At 38.8% G+C, this 25098-nt stretch overlaps 1 protein-coding gene across 1 annotated transcript in view; it reads right to left on the bottom strand.

The window, feature by feature from the left end:
• Positions 1-465: 465 nt before the first annotated feature.
• LOC139698586 (uncharacterized) overlaps positions 466-25098 on the bottom strand; it is a 90882-nt gene continuing 66249 nt past the window's right edge. The window contains exon 2 of the mRNA XM_071597429.1: positions 466-1147. Within this exon, the coding sequence (XP_071453530.1) occupies positions 466-1147 (682 nt within the window). The remainder of the gene's footprint in view (positions 1148-25098) is intronic.

Genomic DNA, 25098 nt, shown 5'->3' with positions numbered 1-25098 from the left:
ACGTTATTCTACGGAAGATTATAATAAAAACCATAAAGTATGCTTGGGAGAGGAAATGAGTAATAGAGTAAGAGAACTCAGTTATTCTACGTTAGTGAGATCTCACTTTGAGTGCACTGCGAGTGAATGGGATCCTAACTAAGTGCGCTCAGTTTTAGGACTAGTCAGGTGAAAATTAGAGAAGCTAGTTTTGAGAAAAGTATGGCAGATCAGAACGCGTGAATAAATATAATGGCCCAGTTGGTAGAAAGAATGGGTTGAAAATGATAATTTTTCCTCGGACCATTGGTGATCAAAATAGTTTTGATCGTAGAGGGGAAGTGGATAATAGCATTTATTAATGATAAATATTTTGTATATAGCCCAGCATGTTCAGCCAGAAATACATATCGCCCTCCATACGGAGGACATGAGGAACAGACAATAAATATGTATACAAATAAATATTTTATTCAAACAAAACAATTAATCGGCGTCAGTCGTTGCGGCCACGTCGCAGTCGTACTGCCTTTGCCCGGACACGTGCTCGCAGTAGATGTCCCGCGACCATTTCACAGCCGCGGACACCATCCTTCTCCGTAGAGTGGCGACGCGACCCCGGTGGATTCGCAGTCGGGACAGGAGTCGCTCGATCTCCTTGTCCCAGCTGCCGAGGGAGCCAACGACGAGAGCGCCCAGGTGAACCTCCTGCTTAAACTGGAGGCGGCAGCGGAATCTCGCGGCCAGGTCGTCGTACTTGGCCATTTTGGCCGCCCTGGCTGCGTGCAACGCCTCCAGTCGGTTCTCGAAAGGGACAGTGACGTCGATTATGTGCATCGTCCCGCCGGGCACCTCAGTCACGACGAGATCAGGTCGCAGGCAGGAGTGGTCACCCTCCACCTTTTGGTCCACCCTGGCCTTCCACTTGGGAGGCAATGCGTCCCGTAGGAGCGACAAGATCTCGTCGTGTCTCCGTTTCCACGCAGCAGAGTGGCTCGCGCAGTGGTTGAGGGCGTGCGGAAGGGTTTCATCCTCGGTGCGGCACCTCCTGCTGGCATTCAGCACACCTCTGCGTGCGCCGTTCAGCTCAAGTACGTTGAGGCGGGCCCGGTGGACGAACCGCCAATCGCAGAAACGGGTGAAGCGGCCAGTGGATACTAAGTGGCTGCTATCCCAGGAGTTGATAACAGATTCCTACTGTAGGTAATTTGTATATTTTGTCGATATCCTACCTACATAGAGCATTTTCTTGCAAGGGCTCTTGCGTAGCCCTTACACTGCGCCTTTCCAGCCTCCAAGGCTACTAAGGCGGGAAGAATTCTTCTGCGTTGTCAGTCGTTTGATTTATTCCCGCTCAGAGCAGCCTTGGCTTCTTTGCCGGAAGGGTGTCTTGCTCGTCTTGGGATGCTATGGGGCGCTTGTAGCGGTCCCATGGCCAGACCCTACCTACATTTTGAACGAACTTATTTTTATAGCATTGTTCACGCATGATTTGAATGTATTATGTGATGGAATAATTCATTTATTGAATACTTTTGCATGTAAGTAGCTTCTTTCACGATAAATAATTTTATTTGAGTGCATGATCGAACCAACAATGTAGAAGTGTAAGCTTGCTTGGATGGAACGATTTCATAATAACGACCGAGTTCGTCTTGAATTAGCTATAAATGCCCAACTGCCATCTAGTTCTTGTTGAAGGAATCATTAAAAAGGTCGTGAATGATAAAATAATAAATAAATTTATAAACTTAGTGGATCAGAACTCTGGTTTGTTCAACACATCCTTTAAAGTGTGACTAATGGTTAACTTTAGTAAGGATATGACTGGCATTCTTATGGTGAATATTTTGCGTCATCCTAGATTAAAATGATGCCGACTACCATCAAGAAAAAAATTACTTTTTCTTTCCTACTGCTTATGCATTCAACTTATGAGTTTCAGCATACGGCCTCACAGGTAACTCAACACGAAATTTGCCATGACATATCATTTCATTATGGTACCAGTTCGTTATGTATACCATAATTCCCACAGTGATACGAATGAATAAACATTTGCATTTATATTTAGTGCGCTGAAAAAAACCCTAATTAGCGGTAATTAAAAGAATCGCTTATATCATGGAAATGGAATTTGTTCAACGACCGTTCCCAATATTTGCTCCCAAAATATAAAATTAATTGATTCAGAATAGTTGATTCATTATTCAATTATAATCGATTAGATTTGCGCGGGCGTGTTGGATTCGCGGTATTTCCATAAAATTTGAATCTCCGCGTATAACAATGCAATAGTTTCCCGTTAGAAACTCAGAAGTACCAAACAACTTTGAATAAACATAGGACTGACCGAAGCATCAATCATAATTGAGCCCAGGAATAACACATCTGTAGAAATGTCAGTTTATTAGCCTAATGTATGGTCTTCTACATTGATAAAATCAAACGGTTTGTGAGACTCTTTACAGCGACCTTAAGCATATTAGAGTTTGGTATCAGATACACAGCCTCAAATGAGATCCGAAAAAAATGACGTTATGCATTTCTGGGAGGCGGAATTCGGGGATCTTGTTTTATTTCAGTCGTTAGAGTACTGGTCCCCCATCTCGCGGAAGACCCTAGTTCGAATCCCGGAGGTGGTACGATTTTTCGTTGCATTTTGGAATTTTCGCCGATACTGGGTTTCTCTTCACCCTTCCTCCTGAAAATTCTACATTTAACAAATCAACCACACCTCTTGCTAATGGCGCAAATAAGCTGTTGGTTGTTTGCCATAATAATCACTTATACTAATTGAAATCCATACACCCTTACAATTATAGAGCTGAAGGGTTTGAAATATAGATGGCAGTAGTAGTTTTGATGGGAGGCGACCGACAGCTAAGGTCATTTGCGCCATAGGGGATGGACAGGAAAGGATGAAGGGTGGAGAGAAACCCGGCGTCGGCATTAGCCTACTCTTTACGAAAGGCGCCAAGGGGTCCGCAGTTTAACGTCCCATCCGACGGACGGCGTACTGACTCAAAGTGCCCTCCACAAAGCACCTCAAGTAGGGATCGAGATACCTCTGAAAAATATTCAACACCGCCGGGATTTGAACCCGCGCCCTCAGGGTGGGAAGCCAGTACGTTAGCCCCCGCACCATCTCGATCCCCATATAGATGGCGTACCAAAGAAAATACTTTGGGAGTCTCATTATAATAGAACCTCACAATAAGTAACCAAGTTAGAAAAATTAGTGGGTATATTATTATTATTATTATTACTATTTTTACAGAAATCGGGCTCATAAAGCGAACAGTGTGGGAATAATTGAAATGAAAAATAAATGAGATGTTACAATTTTGCAGAGGTGAGACCTTGATTTGAATATAAATTTAATTTGCGAGATCTGGAAGGCCTGATTTAAGATTTAGCAGGATACAGAGAAAGCCTGAACGTATAAAGATGAATCGCTATGAATGACAAGGACGCCTCGAATTCGATGACGTGGACTGAGAGACAAACAACACGAATATTACACGCTTCACTTGAGTCGATTCGGTAAACAGAAGTCATTCGATTATAACGCTAGCATGGATGGAATGATTTAACACATACAAGATTGATAAGCGAGAAAGCAACAAAATATTTAATTAAACTTGATTGTCGAGTCGGCTGATAGAAGGACCTAGATTTCCATCATACATATGTTAACAAAACCAGCAGGAAACGTCATTCAAGAAATTTCGTTTACCACTCTATTGATCATTAGTTATCAACAATTTCACTAATTTCTGATCGCTGGTGATCAAACACCCCCCTTCAAACGCGACAGTGACGACTTATAAGATAAGGTTTAAACATGCTTGTTGCCAGATATTTTTCCATCTGGATTTCCTTGCGCCCCAACAGAGGATAACTACGAAATAATTGGTTAGAAGTTAGCGTTAGGTTAGAAACTTTCTATAAATTTAAAAGGAACTAATGGATGAAATTTAATTAAAAAGAAATAGCAGAATGGAATTAGTGTCTTATAAATTAATGTTAAAAATTAATGCATCAAATATTTGTCTGTTCTAAGGGATATAAAAATAAATTTTAATTAAAAAACCGAAATTAAACTCAAATGTTAGTTTGATAGCTTATTGAGCTTCATCCTGTACTTAGTCCTATGAGTTTCACGCATCAAGGAAAGCAGAGAGGGCATTTGGTAGTTCCAGGTTCTTTTCCTGTGCGCTCTGAGGCATCACAAGAGGGAAATAAAATATCATACAAATTTGCTAGTACACCATACCCTGAGATCATTGGGGGATTGATCGGAATTTATAAACTAATGATATTTTTCCTCGTAAAAAATTAAAAACCATGTTTTGGATTAATCCTTCAGTCAAATAATAATCAAGTCAGTGGATTTATTTATTTATTTATATATTTAATAAACCTGCCAAAAACGGCACAAAGGCTTTCACATTGACTAGCAGGCAATACATATAATATGCATTAAGAAAAATAAAGGGTAAGGGCAATAAACAATAATGAAAAATTGACAAAATAAATGAATACAACTTCTATTAATAATTCGACTAAAAAATCATTCCAATCAGTCTTGCTGATGATTATCAGATCTCTTTAGAGTATTTTTGGGCATAGGTTACGGAATGGGAGTATAAGAATGGGAGAAAATGTTAAAACCGGAGGATGCCTAGTTTTCGTGTAAGGCATATGCACAAAAACGCAGGGTACGCATTTTTTGTTTCTTGAAAACATTTTCATAATTATCAAATTCTCGTCCGATAGGACCTGGACACTCTTAAAAATAAGAATTCGCAAGAGATAAATAGGGGTATTAAGATCCATATTTCCGTGAGACTGAAATTTTAAAAATAATATCTTTTCATTGAGCTAACTACATTCCATTTTACCAAATATCAAGGGTATCTTGTTAAAAAGCATAGGCGGAAGCTTGAATTTAAACCTAACCCTGAATATTTGCTTGTAATAACAAAACAAGTAAATGCAAAGTCAAATAAAAAAGTCACAAATAAAAGTTTGATTACATACATATAGTTCCTAAATAATTTTTTTATACTAAATTTCGCCTTGAACATTGCTTTTATTAGTATGAACAGTCACACGAATATTAAAACGACGTAAAAAAATATGCATAGAGTCTACAGGGTTCGTCCGGAAAATAAGTGTACTGAGCTCAGGAAAAAAAATTTATTACACTTTTACATATCTTAAGCTAATATTCCTCAAAATAGGACCCTTGTGAGTCGATACACTTGTTCCAGCGGCGTTCCCATTCCTGGAACGCTCCCGCGAAGGCATCATCGGGAACCTCTCGAAGACTCGTCGTCGACCTCTTCTCTGCCCTCCAAGAACATCTTGTGCCACCGAAAGATCATGTTTCTGGACATGGCTGACTCCCCGTAAGCCTGGTTAATCATACCGACAGTTTCGGTGGACGATTTCCCAAGATTTACCGCAAATTTGATGGAATAACGCTGCTCCAAAAACTTCGGCATCGCGTTCCGTGACGTGGGTCGAAGCGTGGAAGTTCGCGTTAACAGAGCTCCTCAGTACACCACAGCTCAGAGCCGACTGCCTTTTTCAGCGTCGCTTGCCAACATACCCCCTCCAATCGCAGCCCGTCAGAGCGGTGCTGGGCGCGCCTGGAGCGGCGGGAAAAAATCAGTAGTCAGTACACTTATTTTCCGGACGAACCCTGTATCTTGCAGAGGCTCTAATTCTACCATTACAATCCTGACGAGCTTCAGTATGATTTTTGCCCAGGGAATTTCTTTCTCTCATTCTTACAAGTTATTATGTTAAAATTATAGGATCAAATATCGTTTCTACATTTATATTTGCCAATTAATATTTTTGTATTTCGAACATTTGTCACGAAATTGTTTTATTATACAAATTATCAAAGCTTTAAATATTTTTGGTAGCAATATAAACAATCCTTGACTGACAAAAACTCACGCTGCACCATGCAAGGCAACTAGAAAACGGTCTAATGTACAGGAAATAATCTTGAGATCACAAGTGACCGATACTCTGAGAACGGAGGAAATCGGAAATCGGAAAGTTGGAATTGGTAGCGAAGGAAGAGTAAACAGTATCGATTTATTTAATGCTATAGGAATCAACCAACCAAAAAAAAAGTCAATCCCGAGACAAATGACTTCAAAAAGACCCTCCAAATCGTTCTACACCAATTTCATGTTAAAGCATCTCAAGCTGACAGTAAAATCGATCGAAACCTAATATTCATTAATTCGTTAATTTTACCCATAGTATTCAAAACAAAATAAAATTTCTAAAAATAAATTAATATAATGCATATCTGCAGTGAATTATAATTTCGCGCTTTGTCTAAGTCAGCGGATGATTGGCGTAAGAATATTTTACAAACGAGGATTATCCAGACAATGATGACAGTTGAATCCCCAACAAGCGTTCCCGTACGTTTGGAATGGCGACGGGTTCCACAAGACATAATCCTACAAAAAACGAGGAGAAAATGTTTCGCATTTTTCCTGGTGGACATAAAACCTTCCTCGCGGTAATAATGTGCGTGAATAAGATCGAAATAATAACGCCACTGGCCATAGGAACACAAAAACAGATGGGAGATCCAGATTGATACGCTCGAGACAGAAAAAATTACCCTCGCGGGACAAGAGGGATGTCTGTTCTCATGTTCAGGCCGCCAAGGGCAACGGGGGCACCCCAAATCCATTGCCATTCATTCAACCCTTTCCACCTACCCCCACCCCCTCGCAGTCTTGCCACTCCGCCTCCCCCGACCCTCCCAGTGGCGTTATTCCACCCCCCCCCAATCCCCTTCCCACGCCCCTTACATCGATTTCTTTCGCGTTTTTCGGGAGTTTGGGAGGCGGACACGAGGGGCCTATCGTTCTTCCTTTTTTCTCTCCTTTTTAAGGGTTTATGAGGCAGAGCAATGGAGTGCTAACGTGTCCGTGGGTTGGACCCTTAAGCCGACTTCATGCGGACATATTTCGAGGGCAAGGCGAGGGATAATTCAAAAGGATCTCGCGAGTCAATTATTACTACGAGGTTTACGAGACGACGAGTTCGATAGCTAGACGCGAAATCCCTTAACTAGCTTGAAATAAGACTATTCCAATTTAACTTGGTATATTGCCGGTCCGCATCCGCGCATGTGCAATATCTCGCTACAGATCTATCTACTTACTGCCGTACTGGAGTTGACACGCATGAAGCATTTAATCCATGTTTTAGTAAATATATCATTTAATGGTTAGCTAAACGTTCCTTTTGTATTTCAATATCTACGATGGAGGTCATTTGTTTGAAATTCAACGTACAAAATGGTTATTAATTCTAAAAGAGTGTACTTTACCACTGACTTAAGCCTGTAGTGAACTACAAAGTCTCTTAGTATGGATAATAAATAATTCCACGAAGAGAAGCCTGAAACAGTAGAATATATATATTTACAAAGGGTTGATTCTCGATTTTAACTTTTATGTCTATTTTGTCATGTAAATCGGTAGCTCAATTACTTTGATATTTATTACATTTTAAAATATCGGTTACTATATAAGATTTTCGAATTCGTTTAAGCATTAAGAACTCATGATGTACCATTATTTAAGAAATTAAGTAATTGATATATACTACACACACGAATTCTATGGTCTCGGGCTCAACTTTTTGGAGGTTCATGTTCGTTTAAATGAAAATACTTGGTAACTTCCACACAATTTTTATTCATACTACCGGTTTCAACGCTTCGGCGTCATCATCAGGGACAAAAATTTTCTTAGCACAGGGTTGTATATATATGCATTATTCGGAAAGGAAATTTGGTGGAGGGTGGGGTGAATGGCTAATGGGGGAAAAAAAAAATTTTTGTACCTGATGATGACGCCGAAGCGTTGAAACCGGTAGTACGAATAAAAATTGTGTGGAAGTTACAAAGTATTTTCATTTAAACGTTCTATATACACGTTTAATATATAGATAACGTTTATAACGTGTACATTTTTTCAAAATTCAAACGAATCTAGACACTCGCATTTCGTGGTCATATTCATTGTCTGCCATTTCTCGTTCCTCACTTTAATGAAATAATGAACTCTGTTAATAGTTCCACGCCACACACCAAACGTTGCCAAACAACAAGGCAAATATGGAAGTCATTGGCAATCTGAATGTCAATTAGGCATCGACAAGCTAAAACTCGTTGCTCGCTTCTTTTAGGGTGATAATAAGGGTTGCGAGCAAAGATAAAGGGATGCCTGATGAAGTTACCCGACTTACCAAGATTACCTCCTCCTCAAACAGAGATAAATGGGATTCTTAATTAATTGGCAAATTCGAACGTGATTTTACATTCACATTTCGCCGAAAAGATAATAATTATTTTTTTTAATAATATTTTTTCCCTGATCGATTTCTTGTTGCATATTGCTTTGTTTATGGAAATTTGAAAGAGTTAACGCGTCAAGGGCCGCGTTGACCCATTCAGTGGAGCGTTTCAGCCGAGTTCACTTCACGATCATTTTGAAAAAACTCTAGCATTTATAAAGAAACACCATTTTATATTAAAGGTGCCAAACATTTCTGGAGAACCACGGGTGGGGCGAACTTATTATTCCCCCTTATTACTCCTGGTTAAGGTGTGACTTTTACACGCGGGCTGTGAAACTTTGCGAGAGGTGAAACTCTCAAATTTCCTCACCTATCGACACCTACTAAATTAAGAGTTGATTAATGTGGGTAGTTCGTTTGGTTTATACCGCGACGCAAAGCGATTCTCAATTGTTATCGGTTGAAAAAAAAATTAATTCCCCTGCTCGTATTCGTGTTAACGCAGCGAATTAGTTTCTTTTTATAAAACTTTGGGCGAGTGGTAATTTGCTATCACGCTCGAGGCTCCAATTATAGGAGTAAATTTCTGATCGCAAGTTATATATGTTCGCGTGAACCGAGCTTCGTTCGTGGGGGGAAGAGGAAACTCCGACGCGTGGGCTGAGAGTTTCGAGGCGGGTGGAATTTCTTGGATAAAGGATGGCGGGCGGTTGAGGGTGGCTTGTGTGTGCGGGAGAACGCGGGGGGTTGCGGGGAAGAGCGGAATCATTTAAGGAGTGGGGAAGGAGAAAGGCGGAGGAGGAGGAGAGGGAGTTGAAATATTTCCGCGAGGAGAGGAAATGGGAATAAAGAGGCACTGACGTAGAGAGACGCGGTGGTGTGTACGCCCCCGCCTGTATTCCAGCGAGCTCTTTAATGGATTATAATTGGATGCATCTCTGTATAAGAGATAGCGCGTGATGTACCTAGGAATTTGCGATAGATTTATGCAAACACATAACCCGCCTTTAAAGGGGAGACGTGAAATAAGCCTGGGAGTTGGGGGAAGATTTTTAAGTGCTTATTTGAAATGCTAGAATGTACTTAAGTTGAGGCGAGATGGAATTGCAATGAACATAATTACGCGGGAATGTTTAAAGGAAGGTAAGAGAATTAATCATAACGGAGAAGTAGACAACGAATTTAATTAGATTTAAAAGAATGGGAAGGGCTTCACCTATTTTTGGGATTGTTTTTCTAGAAGTGAGAAAAGTCGTTAAGGACGTTGAAGGGAGAACTGCGTTATGCAAAGGAGCTTTCGCAAAGATACAGTTTGGTTGATTTCTAAGTGGATATATAAAGAAAAAACATGAAAATCTTGAATTGGAGCATGGTTTGGTGTATCTCGGAAACATGGTGGTAGAAGCGATACTATGGGCGTAGATTTGCGGTTTCTGAAATGTCGGTGTGGAGATGCTGGAATAGGTTAAAGGGATGGGCGTACGATAATGAAAGTCGAACGAGAAAGTCCTAGGCATGGAAGTAGCGTAGGAGGGAGGGCAGTCGGAAGAAACCCGAAGGAGGCAGAAATATTGCATGCAGTTTGTTAAGTAAGAAGTAAATTGGCAATGGAATGTTGAAGACTGAGAAATTGAGGGGGAAACGTTAGGCAGGCAAGTAAGGGATAGGAAAGAGATGGACGTGTTCGACGGAATGAATAGTGGATGAAGAAAACAGTGCTGAAGACTCAGTTATTGCAAAATATAGCACAAGGTCAAAGAATATTTTGTACCATGTCAGGTAAAAGTTATGAGTGCACTATTTTGTACTATTTTGGTTCATGAAAAACCTACTCTCATATGAGCAAATGCTAATGAAGTAAATTCAGAGAAAATATCCTGCGAGGAAGACTGAATGACACTGAAGATGATATATTATTAAATAAATGATGTAATATAGTCGTTTATAAGATATGGTCGAGAAGATCTTTATCATGAAAAATAAGAACTATCAAGAATAGAATACCATGAATAAAACAAACTAAGAATATATTAGATTTGAAATTGGGAATGGGTAATGCTGAAAAGTAAAAATCCGATCAATTAGTTACACGGAGTATTTTACCGTAAAATGGAAAAATATTTATTTTTTGTTTCGCCTACCCCGGAAGGAAGGAGGACAAAGGGTTTGTTCGTAAGCTACGAGTAGTAGAGCCCAATAGGTATTTTAAGCTTATGGAGTAAAACTTAGCCCAATGGGGCTTCGTTTTACTTCAGTGCCAGGTTACATAACTGCTAAGAAATCATCCTACGCCATTTAGCAATCAGACGACGTATCTTTTCCTTTGAAGCAGTGTTTCTTCGAATCGATCAGTTATATGCTGATTGTTTATTAATCGTATTTGAACCAATGATTTCTTAAATGAATCCCGAGTGATAGTCGAATATTTGAGATGGAGCCCTTTTTATTTTCCCGTAAACGCTTGACTGAATAGCATAAATATATACAATCATACCAATACCTATACCCAAAAATACATTGTTACATTGACTTCATCTATATAGAAATGCGTAATACATGTAGGTTACCCTTGAGCGTAGGAATGTTGTTTTTTACTCTAGATGCATTATATCAATAAAGCATATATATATATATATATATATATATATATATATATATATATATATATATATATACTATATAGGATATGTTCATATAGATGTTTATAATAAGTACATGATATAATAGCATATATGGATTCTTAGCCATAAAAACGTACGAATGAAATAATTTATAAATATGGCATAGGATAAAGAGTTTTCTTATGATTTGGCCGTATTGAAATTAGCATGAGAGTTCATCCTACCATAGCATAAAATAGGCATTTTCTGTGTTTCCTATTATGCCTAACCTAAAAGGGAACAAAAGGGAAACAAAAGGGAACCAAGGGTACAATTGAATCAAGGCTTAAGGGGAACTCCCATTGGATAGAAGGAAGAATATTGATGTACTATTTTCGGATTGGAAGACCAATGAACGAGGACTGTTAGCAGATATAAAGAATTAAATATTACCGACCAATGTTATTATAGGGCATTATTTTAAAATACTACTGCCTTAAGACGTTACGGCAAGTGATTTACCGCCATAAGAATGCTTCTTTTCTTCTCTACGTGAAAACAGAGATCTCTTTATATTCCCAAATGGCTTTTATTAATTTTTGAATTATACGTATGCTACAGAAATCTTCGGTAAATTTATTACTTTCTCAGCAGTTCTTTGTCATCGAAAGACGGAAGCGGAAAACCCGATTTTTTCCATTTCGTGTTTTTTATCTCACACGATGAAAAAAATAGAATGAGAAACCACCTGCTACTCCCGTACTCGATGCCACCTGGGTTTTTTAACCCTGAGGATTAATATTCAACGATTGTGAACAAATGGTTTTCATTCATTAATATTGACTAGAAACTTTTTCTTGCCTCAGCACTACTGATATGTAAACTCAGAACATGTCTACTTTCTACATGAAAATATTTATTTCTTAATTGGGATTAAAAGGTCAAATTATGAAAAATTGTAAGAAATATGACTGAAACTATACAACAATACCTATGTAAAGTCGATATGAAAGTTTGTTTGATATATGAGGGTATACATGTAGTTCACCCCATACTAAGCTTAATGCTAAGTGAAATTTACCAATCAGAGTAGCGGGAGTAGACCCTTTCACAGTACCGCTTTTGGTTTCTCAGGAATATCTGGTACCAGGAAAACCTCATTGCTAAGGTAAAACAGAAAACATTACCACCCATCCATCTACCACAGGACCATGTGCATACGGTGCTATGGCAATAGCCGTTACGGAAATTTTACGATTTGAACATGATGGCTTGATCAGACAACCAGACTGACCATAGTGATCAAAACTGTAGGTTGTTTTCCGTTGGTGAGTGTAGAACTGACTTAGTACCTATTAAGTCTCCCGCCTTCAGTTTAGAAAAGTCCTTTAGGCGTGTTTGAAGCTGGGAGTGCCAAGGGGAAGTCTCGTTAGAATTGACCTCGAACTAGCCAGTTAGAAGTATAGCACTCCACAGCCCGGGCATATAACGACTAGAATTAAATTTTCTTCCACGTGAATGGACTGTGCCAATTTTTTTATCGCATTATGAACCTGAATTACGATTGGGAGGAAGTTTACGGTTCGTTTTGATAATAAAGGCAGTGTTTATAGCTTTAAATTTCACAATGTGGTCTCATTGACCAATGCAATATTAAGTCCTTATGATATATATTCCAATTGTCAGCTCAGCTGACCTTTGTCCTTCATTCTTCTATGAGGTGACCCTAGCACATAGTTGTGATTCATAAAGTGACTCCCATTACGTGCTTCAGGGATCGCACCGCGCTCTCTCTCTCTCTCTCTCTCTCTCTCTCTCTCTCTCTCTCTCTCTTGCATCATTACGATTTGAGTCGGATCGTGCATTTCCTTTGCGTTTTCTTTAGGGATGAATATTAAAAATTCAGATTTACGCCTTCATGGGACTGCTTACTCACTTTTTGTGGTTTTCTCTCTTCACCCATTTTCATCATTGCTCGATAAGATTATCCTTTCCTCTTTTCAGAGTTCTCATTAGAGATATTTTTTCCCCTTCTCAGGGGAGCTCCATCGTTAGCTATTCTACGCGTCCATTTCATCTTCAAACATAATTAAAGGTAATCCCATATAAAAGGCCGGTTTTGGATGGTCCCTCGATATTAAGTATGATTTTTTTAGACATCACGTGGGATTACTATGGTTTTTCCTACATCATTTCCTTCTTCACTTATTCACCTCGTCATACTACTTGCCGGCTTTAGTGCCGTCAAAAAAAATCCTTTTTTTCTCCTTCTTCCACCCCGATTGCCCAGCATTCCCCATTCCATCCCGACCTTCAAATAACCCAGTGCCTCTCAATATCTACCCCACCCACTCTTTCTGTCTTCAAGGTTTTAATCAAGATCCCACCTCCTCGTATTGAAAACTTCGTATTTAGTATTCCTCCCTACCCAGCGTAATTTCTCTGCCATCTCCGCGTTCTCATCTCAAATGTCACCCACAGTCCTCTTGGCTCAAAGCCCAGGTTCCGAATACATTACGCTCCATATTAAAGCACATCCTAATCCTTTTTATGTACATTGATGATCGATATTAACTTTTGTCAGTTTTTCTTGGATCAATTGCATGAAATCTATTGAATTACGCTGATTCCCCATTCATCTGATATAGCATTCATAAAATAATTGGCTGTTTACAAATTCGTTGAAGTTTACTATTTTGAGGCTAATTTCTTCTTCGATGTGTAGACCTTTATACTCGTTACCTACTTTCTCCGTTTCTGATATTTCGATAATTTTCAGAACTTTCCCATCACTGCTCATTACTCTTCTGAGTAAAAAAAAACTGTTAGCTCTTTATGCCAAAATGTATGCTTGTTTTTCTTTTTGCCCTATTGCCTCGAGCTATTTATTTTATTCTGTCTCTACTCGAACATTTCGGCTGGGTTAATCAATCGTGGATGAAGCACCCGATCCCTAAACTGGAGGTGACGGGTTTCCAATTTGTCCAAGGGTCATGATCCTGCCTCAAGCATTGACGTTGTAGAAACAGTGGTGCTAAGTCTTTGAAAAACAGTGATGGGAAAGTAAAGAGTCTTTTTTCAGCAATCATGGGATTCAAAAAAGGGCGAAATAATTCGAAACTTGTGACATTTCTACAACTTCTATAGATTATGGACGAAATCTAAACTCGTAAACCCGGGGCAGTAGTCCACTTTTAAAAAAGGTACATCCTAGTGAAAATTCAGCTGTAAACAGACTTCGAGATCCTTCCTTTTCCTTTCGCGGGAGCATCACACATTGTAATGGCGTTTTTAAATTTCACCAGGAATATTGTTTTACAAGTATTTTTTGCATTTATTTGTATGTGTATGCATAGTATTTTTGTGTATTGTATGTTTCTATATACTGTACTATATTTATTTATTAACCAGGCAATAAATGTATTGTGTTACTGCATGTTAGTCCTAAGATATTATGTGTCTTAATTTTTTTTGCTTTTTATATATAATTTGCGTAATTTATCTGTAAGTTTAATATTGAAAATTAGTGACGAAGGGTTAGATGGTAGAAGAGACTAGTAGTAGGCATAGTCTCAATCTAGCTCCAAAAATAGAGACGACTACCTATCTATGTATCTATTTATCCTAATTCGCTTAGATGGTGGAAGAGTTAGCTGGCATAGGGCAAGCAGATTATTAATTACTGTTAATGACAGTCTAATTGAGGTAGGTTCTTAAAAGACACAGATGTTAACTACTGCTGAAATTTTAAAATTTCGCCCAACACGACACTGAAACCGTAGAATTATAATCTCTCACAAATATTTATTCAACTTGCAATTCGTACTCTGCGCCTCCCTTCATTCCTTCCTTTATTTCTCTCTCCACCTTCCTCACCAAACACTTTTCCCTCTTTCACAATTTTAATCATTGCTTTCTTGAGCTGATCCCCTTCAGAGAAAAATATCCCTTGCACTCAACTTCAAAATGTTATTTGCCGTCATGAATGACCGTAGTGGGTAAATGGCAGGAGTTAGTAAGTGAGGATTGAACGATCACATGGTGGCCCAACGAGTTACTTAAGGGCTTCTCCATCTGCTACACCTGCCGCTCACTTGTTCTTGTCTCCTATAATCCCCTTCCCTCCTTCTCTCCTCATTCCATAACCACTTTCCCCAACTCCCCTCGGCCCCTAGCGAATCTCAAGTGCCATGGAAACTTGAGATTCAGAAACTCCTCCTCGTCTGTCGCAAGAGCTAAACCTTTTAAAAAATTCAAAATGATGAAATTTTCTCGGAGGGGTGCGAATTTCCATAAATTTCGACCCCTTCTTAAATTTCTATCGCTGCTGGTCACGCCTCTCGAATAACAAAATTTGTACACTCCTCCGGACTAATTTCCCGACTGGCTTATTTAATGATCGCTTTACTTCGCCCAAGAAATAATGGCCATTTACGCCTTAGTCATAAAGACACAATTTCTATGAGGTGAATTCCAATAAATCTACCGAATAAAACTCCGTTTCCCTTCTAGAGAGAGTTGTAACGGGATTGTAATGTCAAGGAAATTGGCGTCTTTCAGGGGCGGGCGCGCGGGAGCATCACCCGAGTACTCCTGGGTGATGGGGATGGTGAGGTGGTTAATACATTGGCATCCCACCCCGAAGTCCCGGGCTGGAATTACGATGGTGACCGTATTCTCATCTCTTAGGGAACCCATTTATACTTTATGTTACAATTGCCCCTAGCTTTCGGTCACCTGCCCTAATAACCATAAATACAAGTTCTCCAGCCGATACAGTACTGCACTGGAGTGTAACCCTGACTGGAGAACTCTGCAAAAAACCCCACAAAAAAATAAAAAGGGGATGACCCCCCCCCCCCAACGCCTCTCTGACTCCCTCATTCCCTCACCTTTACCCTCTCACCAACACCGTCTGCCGGATTTGAATTAACGTCATTCTCTATCTTCACACCCTCTGCGGTAGCTGATAGATCCACTACTTTCAGTAATTTTTCCTACAATACCTCTCCAGGTACCGAAAGGTTTCGAAAAATGGAGGAAAAAGCAATGAAATTGCGGTCGGTACCCGAGCCCTTAGCTCTCCGCAACCTGTCCGGGGAATTCTAGCTGACGCATTTGTTGACTCTCTTGGTCCTCTGGTGTAGCTTGCATTTCGATATTAATGTTTGGCGACCCTTGATTGCAAGATGACCTCGATGTGTGCACAGCGAAAGTAAACCCATCCCTATAGAGGAACCAAATTCTGGTTTAGGATACGGTGCATACACACACACCCTTCACCTCGTTCCTTTTCGGGGTTGGAGCAGGCTGACAATGAAGGCCTGGTTTTAATATGCCTATTCCCTCTCAATAATTCACAAAACACCATTCTCGCGTAAGCCTTTCGCTTCTATTAGATTTATGCGTTGCTTCGTGCATGGTCTTTTGTTCCAAAGACTTCCAATATTTCTAGGATTGAAGGCTCGCTTCAACAGCATCTCTTAAGACTTCCTCGGTCCAACCCTCCTTCTCAAATCACCATTTTGGTACTGGTCCTATCTCTTTGGTGAGCTACTATAGCCCATTGGTTTGACCAAACCAGGGTATAACACTTCTGTCACACTTTTCCATATCTCTAATCCAAATTATTTTATAATTCATTGATAACTCTTCTTTTCTCTCGGATTTTCACCAAATATAATCCTAAAGTACCCAATGTTCAACGAGTTTAGCGAAAATTGGTGCTCTCTCTCTAGCATTCCCAATTTTTACTTTTCTACAATAATACGGGTGGAGTCAATTTAAGGAACATTGCCATTTCTCCTTTGATAGACCAAAATTCGTTTTTTTTAGATACTCAGCATAACAATCTTTCTACCAAAACATGAATGTCTTCTAATCTTTTCATTTTTGCACCATTATTAAAAATACATTCCGCCACGATACACGTAGCATATCAGTTAATCATTCAATTATTTCGAACAAGGCGATAATAATTATCTACTTTGCAATCAATCTATTCATTTTTCCCTTTTCAACAAGGATAAATTGGATTTTAGGCAAATTTGATCATTCATTTCATTATCTCTGTTACCACAACAAAGCTATTCATGCCTCTAGGAATATTTATTAGACAAATTCCAAAGAAACTGCGGGAGATGCCGCAACAGTAACTTTTAACGGAGTCATCCGCTAATGTGCATTTCAATGCAACAATTTCAGAGTGTAAAAATCATTCGCCTTGACTGGGATAAAAAAAAATAATTTAAAAAATTTCAGAGCTTAAGAGGACGCCTCGGTAGCTTAAGTGGCTAAAGCACTCGACCGGATATTGAGGGATCTGGGTTCGGATCCCAGTCAAGGCGAATGATTTTTACACTCTGAAATTGTTGCATTGATATTTATTAGACTTAGTCATTAATGATATGTCTTTAGAGCATATAGGGAAAGTTAATTTTACTCCTGACTTATACAAATAGCTATCTAACAAAACACAGTATTCAACCCGAAGATTGGTTTGACGAATGAGGGTAGAAGTCACCTAGTACTAAGCCTAAGGGCGTGTCATATTCACACATTAGGAATAATTTCCTCAAGGATCCTTTCATTTATACTCATTTTTCGTACAATTTCCGGGGATTTTTTCAGCACCATTTAATGGCTGCTTATTCACCCAATACTCTTCTCAGAAGTCAACATATCCTAAGGCATGCTTTCTCCAAATTAACAAGTACATCTGACATTAAAATATCTTAATACCCTGTAATGTTTGAAACTGTACTATCATAGAAAAGGCATATCGTATTCATATTTGAAATATTACCGTTTTTGAATCACCGATGGCTCTGTGCTATTTCGATCCACCGCACTGTGTTACCTATTTATTGATTTCTGAGTACTTCTTTGAATACTTCAGCATATTTCGTGAATGCCTATGTTTTACGAAGTAAGTATGGTAAACTATATCAGCTTTTGGTACTATTATTAGGCTCTCTTACCACTTTCCTATTTCGGTAGCACTATTGAGTATTTCAACAAACTTTCAGGGAGACTTTACCCAATATAAATAATGGAATACGCTTTAGCGGTAAAAATAACCTGCTGATGTAATTAAATTCTGAATAATAAAACAGTATTTTAGTGTTAAAAAATTATCAGTAGGTGTTTTTGTCGTTTAGCTCACAACGGTGAGTAACAGATCGTTCAACCTTTCTAGACCAATGTTTGAAGAGGAAGGGTGAGGTTTCAAACGATTGGGGTGAGAATATACATATTGAGCTTAAAACCTTTTGGGAGGGATTAAGAAAAGTTTTCCTTCACATTCGGTTTTCTTTAGGAATCCGAAAAGCCTTTACTTCTTTAGGAATGGTGCCCAAAGCAGGGTATAATAACAGAAGATCGATGAAGACGATGAATTTGTCACTAGTGACTGGGATAACGTAACTCAGCAGTTATGGCGGAGGTGATAGAAGAGATATGGAATCTGAAAGTTCAACCTTATAAGAAGAACGCAGAAATACACGTTTTGACTAATGTGACGATGTAGAAATATTACCAAAAGCCAAAAAAACTTAACAGGTGGATTTAAATGAGCTAATGCTGATAAAATTGGATCAATGCACGAGAATCTGGAGTGTCTCGTATTATGTCCCAGATTCGAGACGCATGATAAAAAATAGACTGAGGAAGACTACCTGCCTGGGCAATTACTTTAAGGCATTTGCAGGCAACAAATGTATAAGAAAATCATCCCCGGATAAGAAGACTTTATCAGGAACTATTGTTTCAAGATAACGACATGACGGGACACATTGAAAAAGCAAAACCAATTCAATATAAAAAATTAAAGTCCAACCGGAATTAGAGTTCACAACGTACACATTTAGGTATGTTTAAAAAAATAGATTTCCTCAACATGTTAAAAAAACTATTTTTGTAAAATAACCAAACTTAGCTAAATTAACTTAACTAAAAGCAAGCTTTAACTTAACTTATTAACTTTTGTGATAACTGACTACCTATTATTACGTTTATTATTACTTATTATAATAACTTATTGACTTATTAATTATTTGATAACTCTTTCATTAATAACTTTACTCAGATTAAATACCCTTAGTTAACAATTACGAGTACAGTACTTTGAAGCGAAGTACTGTACTCCGAAGTACTGTACTCCCTGTACTACAAAGTACTGTACGAGTACAGTACTTTGAAGCAAATACGAGTATTGCCCTATTTTTTTACCATGTTAAGTTTCACATTTTCATTGGTCATATTTCATACCTAATTTTTTCGGAAGATGTTTTAGACTATTTCATGAAACGCTGCTAGGCAATAGGTTAGAAGAAATGACGGAATCAGGAGGTTAATTGTGTAATTGTACTACTGCATTGGGTATTAAAGCAGCCACGTATAATGGACGCAGTTCCTGGGATGAGTACAAATTTCACGCGAACATGTCGTTGAAATCAGCGGAGGGAAGTTAGAGCTAAAGGGGCGTATTATGCGTGAATATTATTAGACACGGGTTTACGAGGTCCTGTTTTGAATTTGTTCTCAACTATGTCAAAATGGACACGAGGAAGAATTAGAAAATATTCACCTTATTAATTTTGCATAATAACATCCACTAGCTTCTCCTTTTATCGACCAGATAGTTGAAAAACATTGTATCTATATTTATTTCATGAAGGGATTTAAAAACCTATGACCCTATTTATTTTTGTGCGGCACTGGTAATTTTAAACCAATGGGACTTATATTAAAAAATCAAGCTTAAATTAGAATGCTAAATTGGCCGAACAGCGGATTATAAAGCAAGCTATGTTTTCTATTAGGACATTAAATTAACTAAATTAATATATGAGACAATCTTTCAAAAAATTACATATTAATCATAACAGCTTCAATAAAAATAAATAAAAACGAATTATGCAGATCAAAACTTCGCCATAAAGAGTTTTTCACTGCACTTTCAATAAAAATTATTTTCACATACAATATCAATATGCGTACACAATGTACTACAACGCGGATTGGTCATATTTTTAGATCTGAGAGTCCCTTTAAAATTTCATATACCAGAACAATTAGAATTTTTAATGAAGTTTTTCGTTCATCATGATTTTCCTGGTTTCAGCTAGGGCACGTTTTTGCCTATTATGAATATGGCAGTTTTTAGACAAATTTACGATAGACATGCACGCAAACACTACACATTACTGGCGTTGCCCGATTTGTTCTGTGGCAGGAAACAGTTGATAGAAACATTATTAAAAAACGAGTACTTAGATCTTTCAAAATTACGTCGCTTTTTTTATGGTGAAGTACCACCCATCGACAACTCTGAAAGGTAAACATCGACCGCGTTCACGTCGTCAATTTGCGGAAATGGGATTCTGAAGGGAAAAACGGATCCAAAATCGAAGGAAATGAACGTTGTCGCAATCGTTCCCGATAAATGCGACGTGGAACCCTGAGACGGCGGCCCTAACGACGCCGGAGAGTGGCCACGCGTGAAAAACAGCCTTTGGCGGCGGTGGTGGTGTGGGGGGTGGCGTCGAGGCAGATTCGCATGAATCCCAAGCGGCCGACCCACCCGAGGATTAATCGGGTGGCTTCACGCGAAAAGGAACGAGGCGCGGTCGGGGAACTAAGCGGGCGACGAAAAAGCAGCCAGACAAGGATATCCAAGTAATTGAGAAGAATCGCGGGGACTTCCACCGTAATTCCGAGAGATAACTCACGGGGATTACAAGTCAATGATTACCTCGTGAACGCTCCAATTATATGGCGTACGTTAGTCCTTGCCGAAAATGCTTATTATTATGCTAAACGGCATAAAATGAGACTCAGTTGGCTGGCGGTTAACACGCGCACGGGGATATGGACGCAGTGACATGCGCCCGTGATTTTAAAACTGATCCAAGATAAGTACACTCACACACGCGTGAGTGTGCGTGCATTCAAATACATGTGCAAAACATTCAAACACGAAAACTCGCAAACAGAGAAAACATATTCATACGAAATATACAGAAACTCTTGGTTCTTGGCCAAGGAAATATTTTTCTGCTCGGGATCTCTGATTTAAATTTCAACCACTAACATAACCCTCTACACGTCCTTTACATGTGTTTCTACTCCTTTTCCCTATGTAAGTCTCCTAATGAATATGTATGCATATATAAATAAAGATAATAAAGATATATATATATATAATATATTTTTATGTATATGCATATTTATATGTATACATATATATATATATACATTCAAACACGAAATCCCGCCAAACGGCGAATAAATACTCATATATACAGAAACATATATAAGGAAAAGGGATAGGAACACGTATAAAGGACGAACACAATAGAGGTGGGGAAGGCGGAATCGAACGGATCACAAGAGTAAAAATATCTCCTCAACCGGGACTCGAACACCGGATCTTTCCACTTGCCGGGCGGATGCTCTTAACCACTTGAGCTATCGAGGATATGTAATTTACCCTGAGATCCGTGGGTCTTATATGTCGCCAAGCGCCCCGATTCTTTAGCCAAGAGATGGCGTCAGGGGGCTGTTTCACCCACCAAAGGAGAAATGGACAATACACAAGAGGAAAGGACAGTGGTTAGAATTCATACAACATCATACAGGAAAAGAACAGTGCGTTTCGTGGCACGCATAGCCAGAAGAAAGAGATGAGCCACATTGGCCAAATACACATTCAAACACGAAATCCCGCCAAACGGCGAATAAATACTCATATATACAGAAACATATATAAGGAAAAGGGATAGGAACACGTATAAAGGACGAACACAATAGAGGTGGGGAAGGCGGAATCGAACGGATCACAAGAGTAAAAATATTTCCTCAACCGGGACTCGAACACCGGATCTTTCCACTTGCCGGGCGGATGCTCTTAACCACTTGAGCTATCGAGGATATGTAATTTACCCTGAGATCCGTGGGTCTTATATGTCGCCAAGCGCCCCGATTCTTTAGCCAAGAGATGGCGTCAGGGGGCTGTTTCACCCACCAAAGGAGAAGTATCACAGATTGATTAGCAGGATCTACATTTTTTCATTGCATTATCAAGTTTCAAATTCATTGACTGCTATGTTTAAAACTTGAAAATATCGGAAATATAGTATACAATAATAATGTTTAGGCGTTCTCAGCAGGGCTTTCAATATTAATGCAAAGCAGTCAAGGACTACTTTAGACCACATAGCAAGGGTTTTTAAAAATCAAAATTTACTCATAAACTCTCACGTCAGTATTGTGTTTTCATCAACTGTTGGACGTCTCACCATTGAACAAAAGAAATATTTTTTTCTCCAAGGATATCATTGCTAGAAATACTATATTCTTGCGCGCGAATTAAACGCAATGCTTTGCTGGGTAAAGTTGTAAATGCGCTCTTACTCTAAACGCAGTTGTTAATCCGTTAGTCGCAACGAATACAAAATTCATGCTACAGACGCAGATCTCAGTCAAAACTTTCGTAAGCCCAGACCCGGGTGAGCTATTTTTCTTAATAATTGCTTAAATTACCGCTTCCACCACGGCTTTAATTTTCCAGAATTTTCTAGCACGTTCGAGTGTGCGCATGAAGGAACCACAGGGAAACAAACGCAAGCCGCTCTCCTCCCCCCCCCCATCCAACCCCTTCCACTCCAAACCCTCCGCCACTGCCCCAAATACCCACCCCTGCCCACAAACTCCCTCCCCCCCCCTCCCACAACAAAAAACAAAGTAGCATCACGAGTTTGCAGCGTAAGACTTTCCCACGCCCAGAAAAGAGGACTTGTCAGAAATTCTTCACTCGTATGAATCTTCTCATTTATGTTATTCCGTTTTATTTATGCATAAATCTTGAGAAAGTTATAAAACTTATAACACCATACCTGTGTTGGCAGGTGGAGCGACTAATGTATCCGGGAGAACTTTAGAGAAAAATTGGGAATTGTAATGGGGAGAATAGGAGAAGACTCACGTTAGCAAAGGAGACATTTGTAAGAAGAAGAGAATTGGTGAAGGATACACTGGATGAAGATTGAAAGAAAATACTAGCCAAGACTATATTAAATATGAAGTGTGGATGGATGAGAGACCTGGTCTTTGAGAAAATAGGATGAGGGTAGCTGGGGACTTTTGACACATGGGTGTGTCGGATAATGGAGATAATATGTTGAATAGAGAGGAAGACAAACGCTGAAGCATTAAGCAGAGTGGACGAAAAGGGGAAGTTGCTGGTTGAAATATAAAATATGCCAGACAAATTAGATGAAGGGGAAATATTGAAAGCTGGTGATATGTTGATCAGACTGACATATTGATGAAATAATGAATAAAGAACGGAAAAAGGAAATAAAAAATATTCATGATGCTTAGAAATAAATACTCTTATGGCACCATCTATAACCTTCCTTTCAAAATATATTGAATACCCTGATTAATTGACTTTTTTGGGACCCTTTGATAGGAAGAGGGGTAACTTTTCAAAAATCTACAAAATTATTTCGAATTACCCTGACGCATCTGTATATATTCCATGTGTTCATGAGCTACGTCACAGTATTTAACGTAACTTGCTTTTGTAATAATCTATTACAATGTCATATTTATATTATTAGAAGCCTTCAAATTATTTCAATACATGCCATTATTTGGGACTTGTGTGCCACCTGACAATGTCTATTAGCACATGTGTATTTTTAATAATAATAATAAATATGAGTTTGTTTTTCCAAGATCGCTGCCGAAGTTACTTTCCATTACAAACGATTACAGACTTATTCAGATTGAAATAGAAACATTGTTCGTCAAATTTTAGAAACCGTTACCACGCATAATTTTTTTAGCACAAACAGAGCATTTTCTCATAAACTGTTTGGTTTCTAGTCTTCATCTAATTCCTCATTACTTATTTATGACTTTGAAAATCTTAATTGTACTTGTTTATTAAAAGTTGTTCCCTGTCGGCTTTCCTTTCTTGTTAGGCTAAGGTTTCACATTTTATTTCTAGTTTTTTTAGTTTATCCTTCTCGCAAACGACACTTCCACTTCAGTCGTGTTTATTCCTTTTCAATGCCATGTGCTTCTGCGCTGAAGATGACGTTCAAATTCGAAACCCGGGTCGTATCGTAATAAATTTTCTGTAGAACCAAAAGGTTACTACTTTTTTAATTTACAATATGAATCGATTCCATAAAGTTACCCCGGAAACCATCAATTTATAGGTAAAGGTAAGATTTCACTCTACTGGACGGTTTATATTTGCCCGTTCGGGCAGTCTATGAACACTTCGGAGTCGCCTCTTTCCGTAATGAGAGAAAGCTGATTTTCTTGCTCTAATTTTTTCCTGGGCTGAAGACCGTTCATCAATGTTAAAATCATTGCATTAACACATAAATAATTGACCATATACAGGAAACTCTGAATGCTATGGACTTAGTACTTTCTTCAAGAATTAAATACACGGATGATTGTCACCAAGTAGATAACAAAATTCCGCGTTTGTGGAAAAGAGGCTGAAGGCAGATATCTCAATTCAAGGATTGAAACTGTAGCAATTGGAATACTTCCTCTAAATGACCAGCAACACTACTTGGTATGGAAAAAGTTTGACCTGCATAAAGCGAAGAAAAGCTTAAGCTAAGGATGTGTACAAGAAGAAGAGGAAGTGTTACCGTGTTCAAAGAACACCTGAGGTTGCAAACAAGGCAGCAGTTCATCAAGACGCTCGCGTGGAGCATGGCACTCTACAGTTAAAAGAGAGGGAACATTGGGAAATTGAACTACCAAAAAAAAAAGAATAGAAGCCTTTGATAGATGGTGCTGAAGATTTAGAATGCTGAATATTAAACGAAACAGACAAAGTGAGGAACGAGAAAGTTTAGTGAAGAGGAGTGGAGGAAAGAACATAGGGGAGAACTATACATTAGAGAAGAACTTGATGGATTGGACACACCTTGAGACATCATGGATTAGTTAAAAACATAAAATAAGGGAGAATAGAAGGATATATCCCAAGAAGAAGACAAAAAGACAAGTGAATCGGAGAAAATAAGGAGGTAAAACAAAGGAAATCTCTTTGGAGGAGTGAGTTATAGAGAATCAAGAAGAAGAATAAAGGGTTGCAGTAAATGAATCTTAAAATTGATGAAATACT

Source organism: Hetaerina americana, unplaced genomic scaffold (assembly GCF_022747635.1).
Source record: "Hetaerina americana unplaced genomic scaffold, ioHetAmer1.1.p SCAF_9, whole genome shotgun sequence".
In the NCBI taxonomy this organism is placed as follows: Eukaryota; Metazoa; Arthropoda; class Insecta; order Odonata; family Calopterygidae; genus Hetaerina; species Hetaerina americana.
The sequence above is the reverse complement of the archived record's forward strand: the minus strand, read 5'-3'. Positions and strand labels throughout refer to the sequence as shown.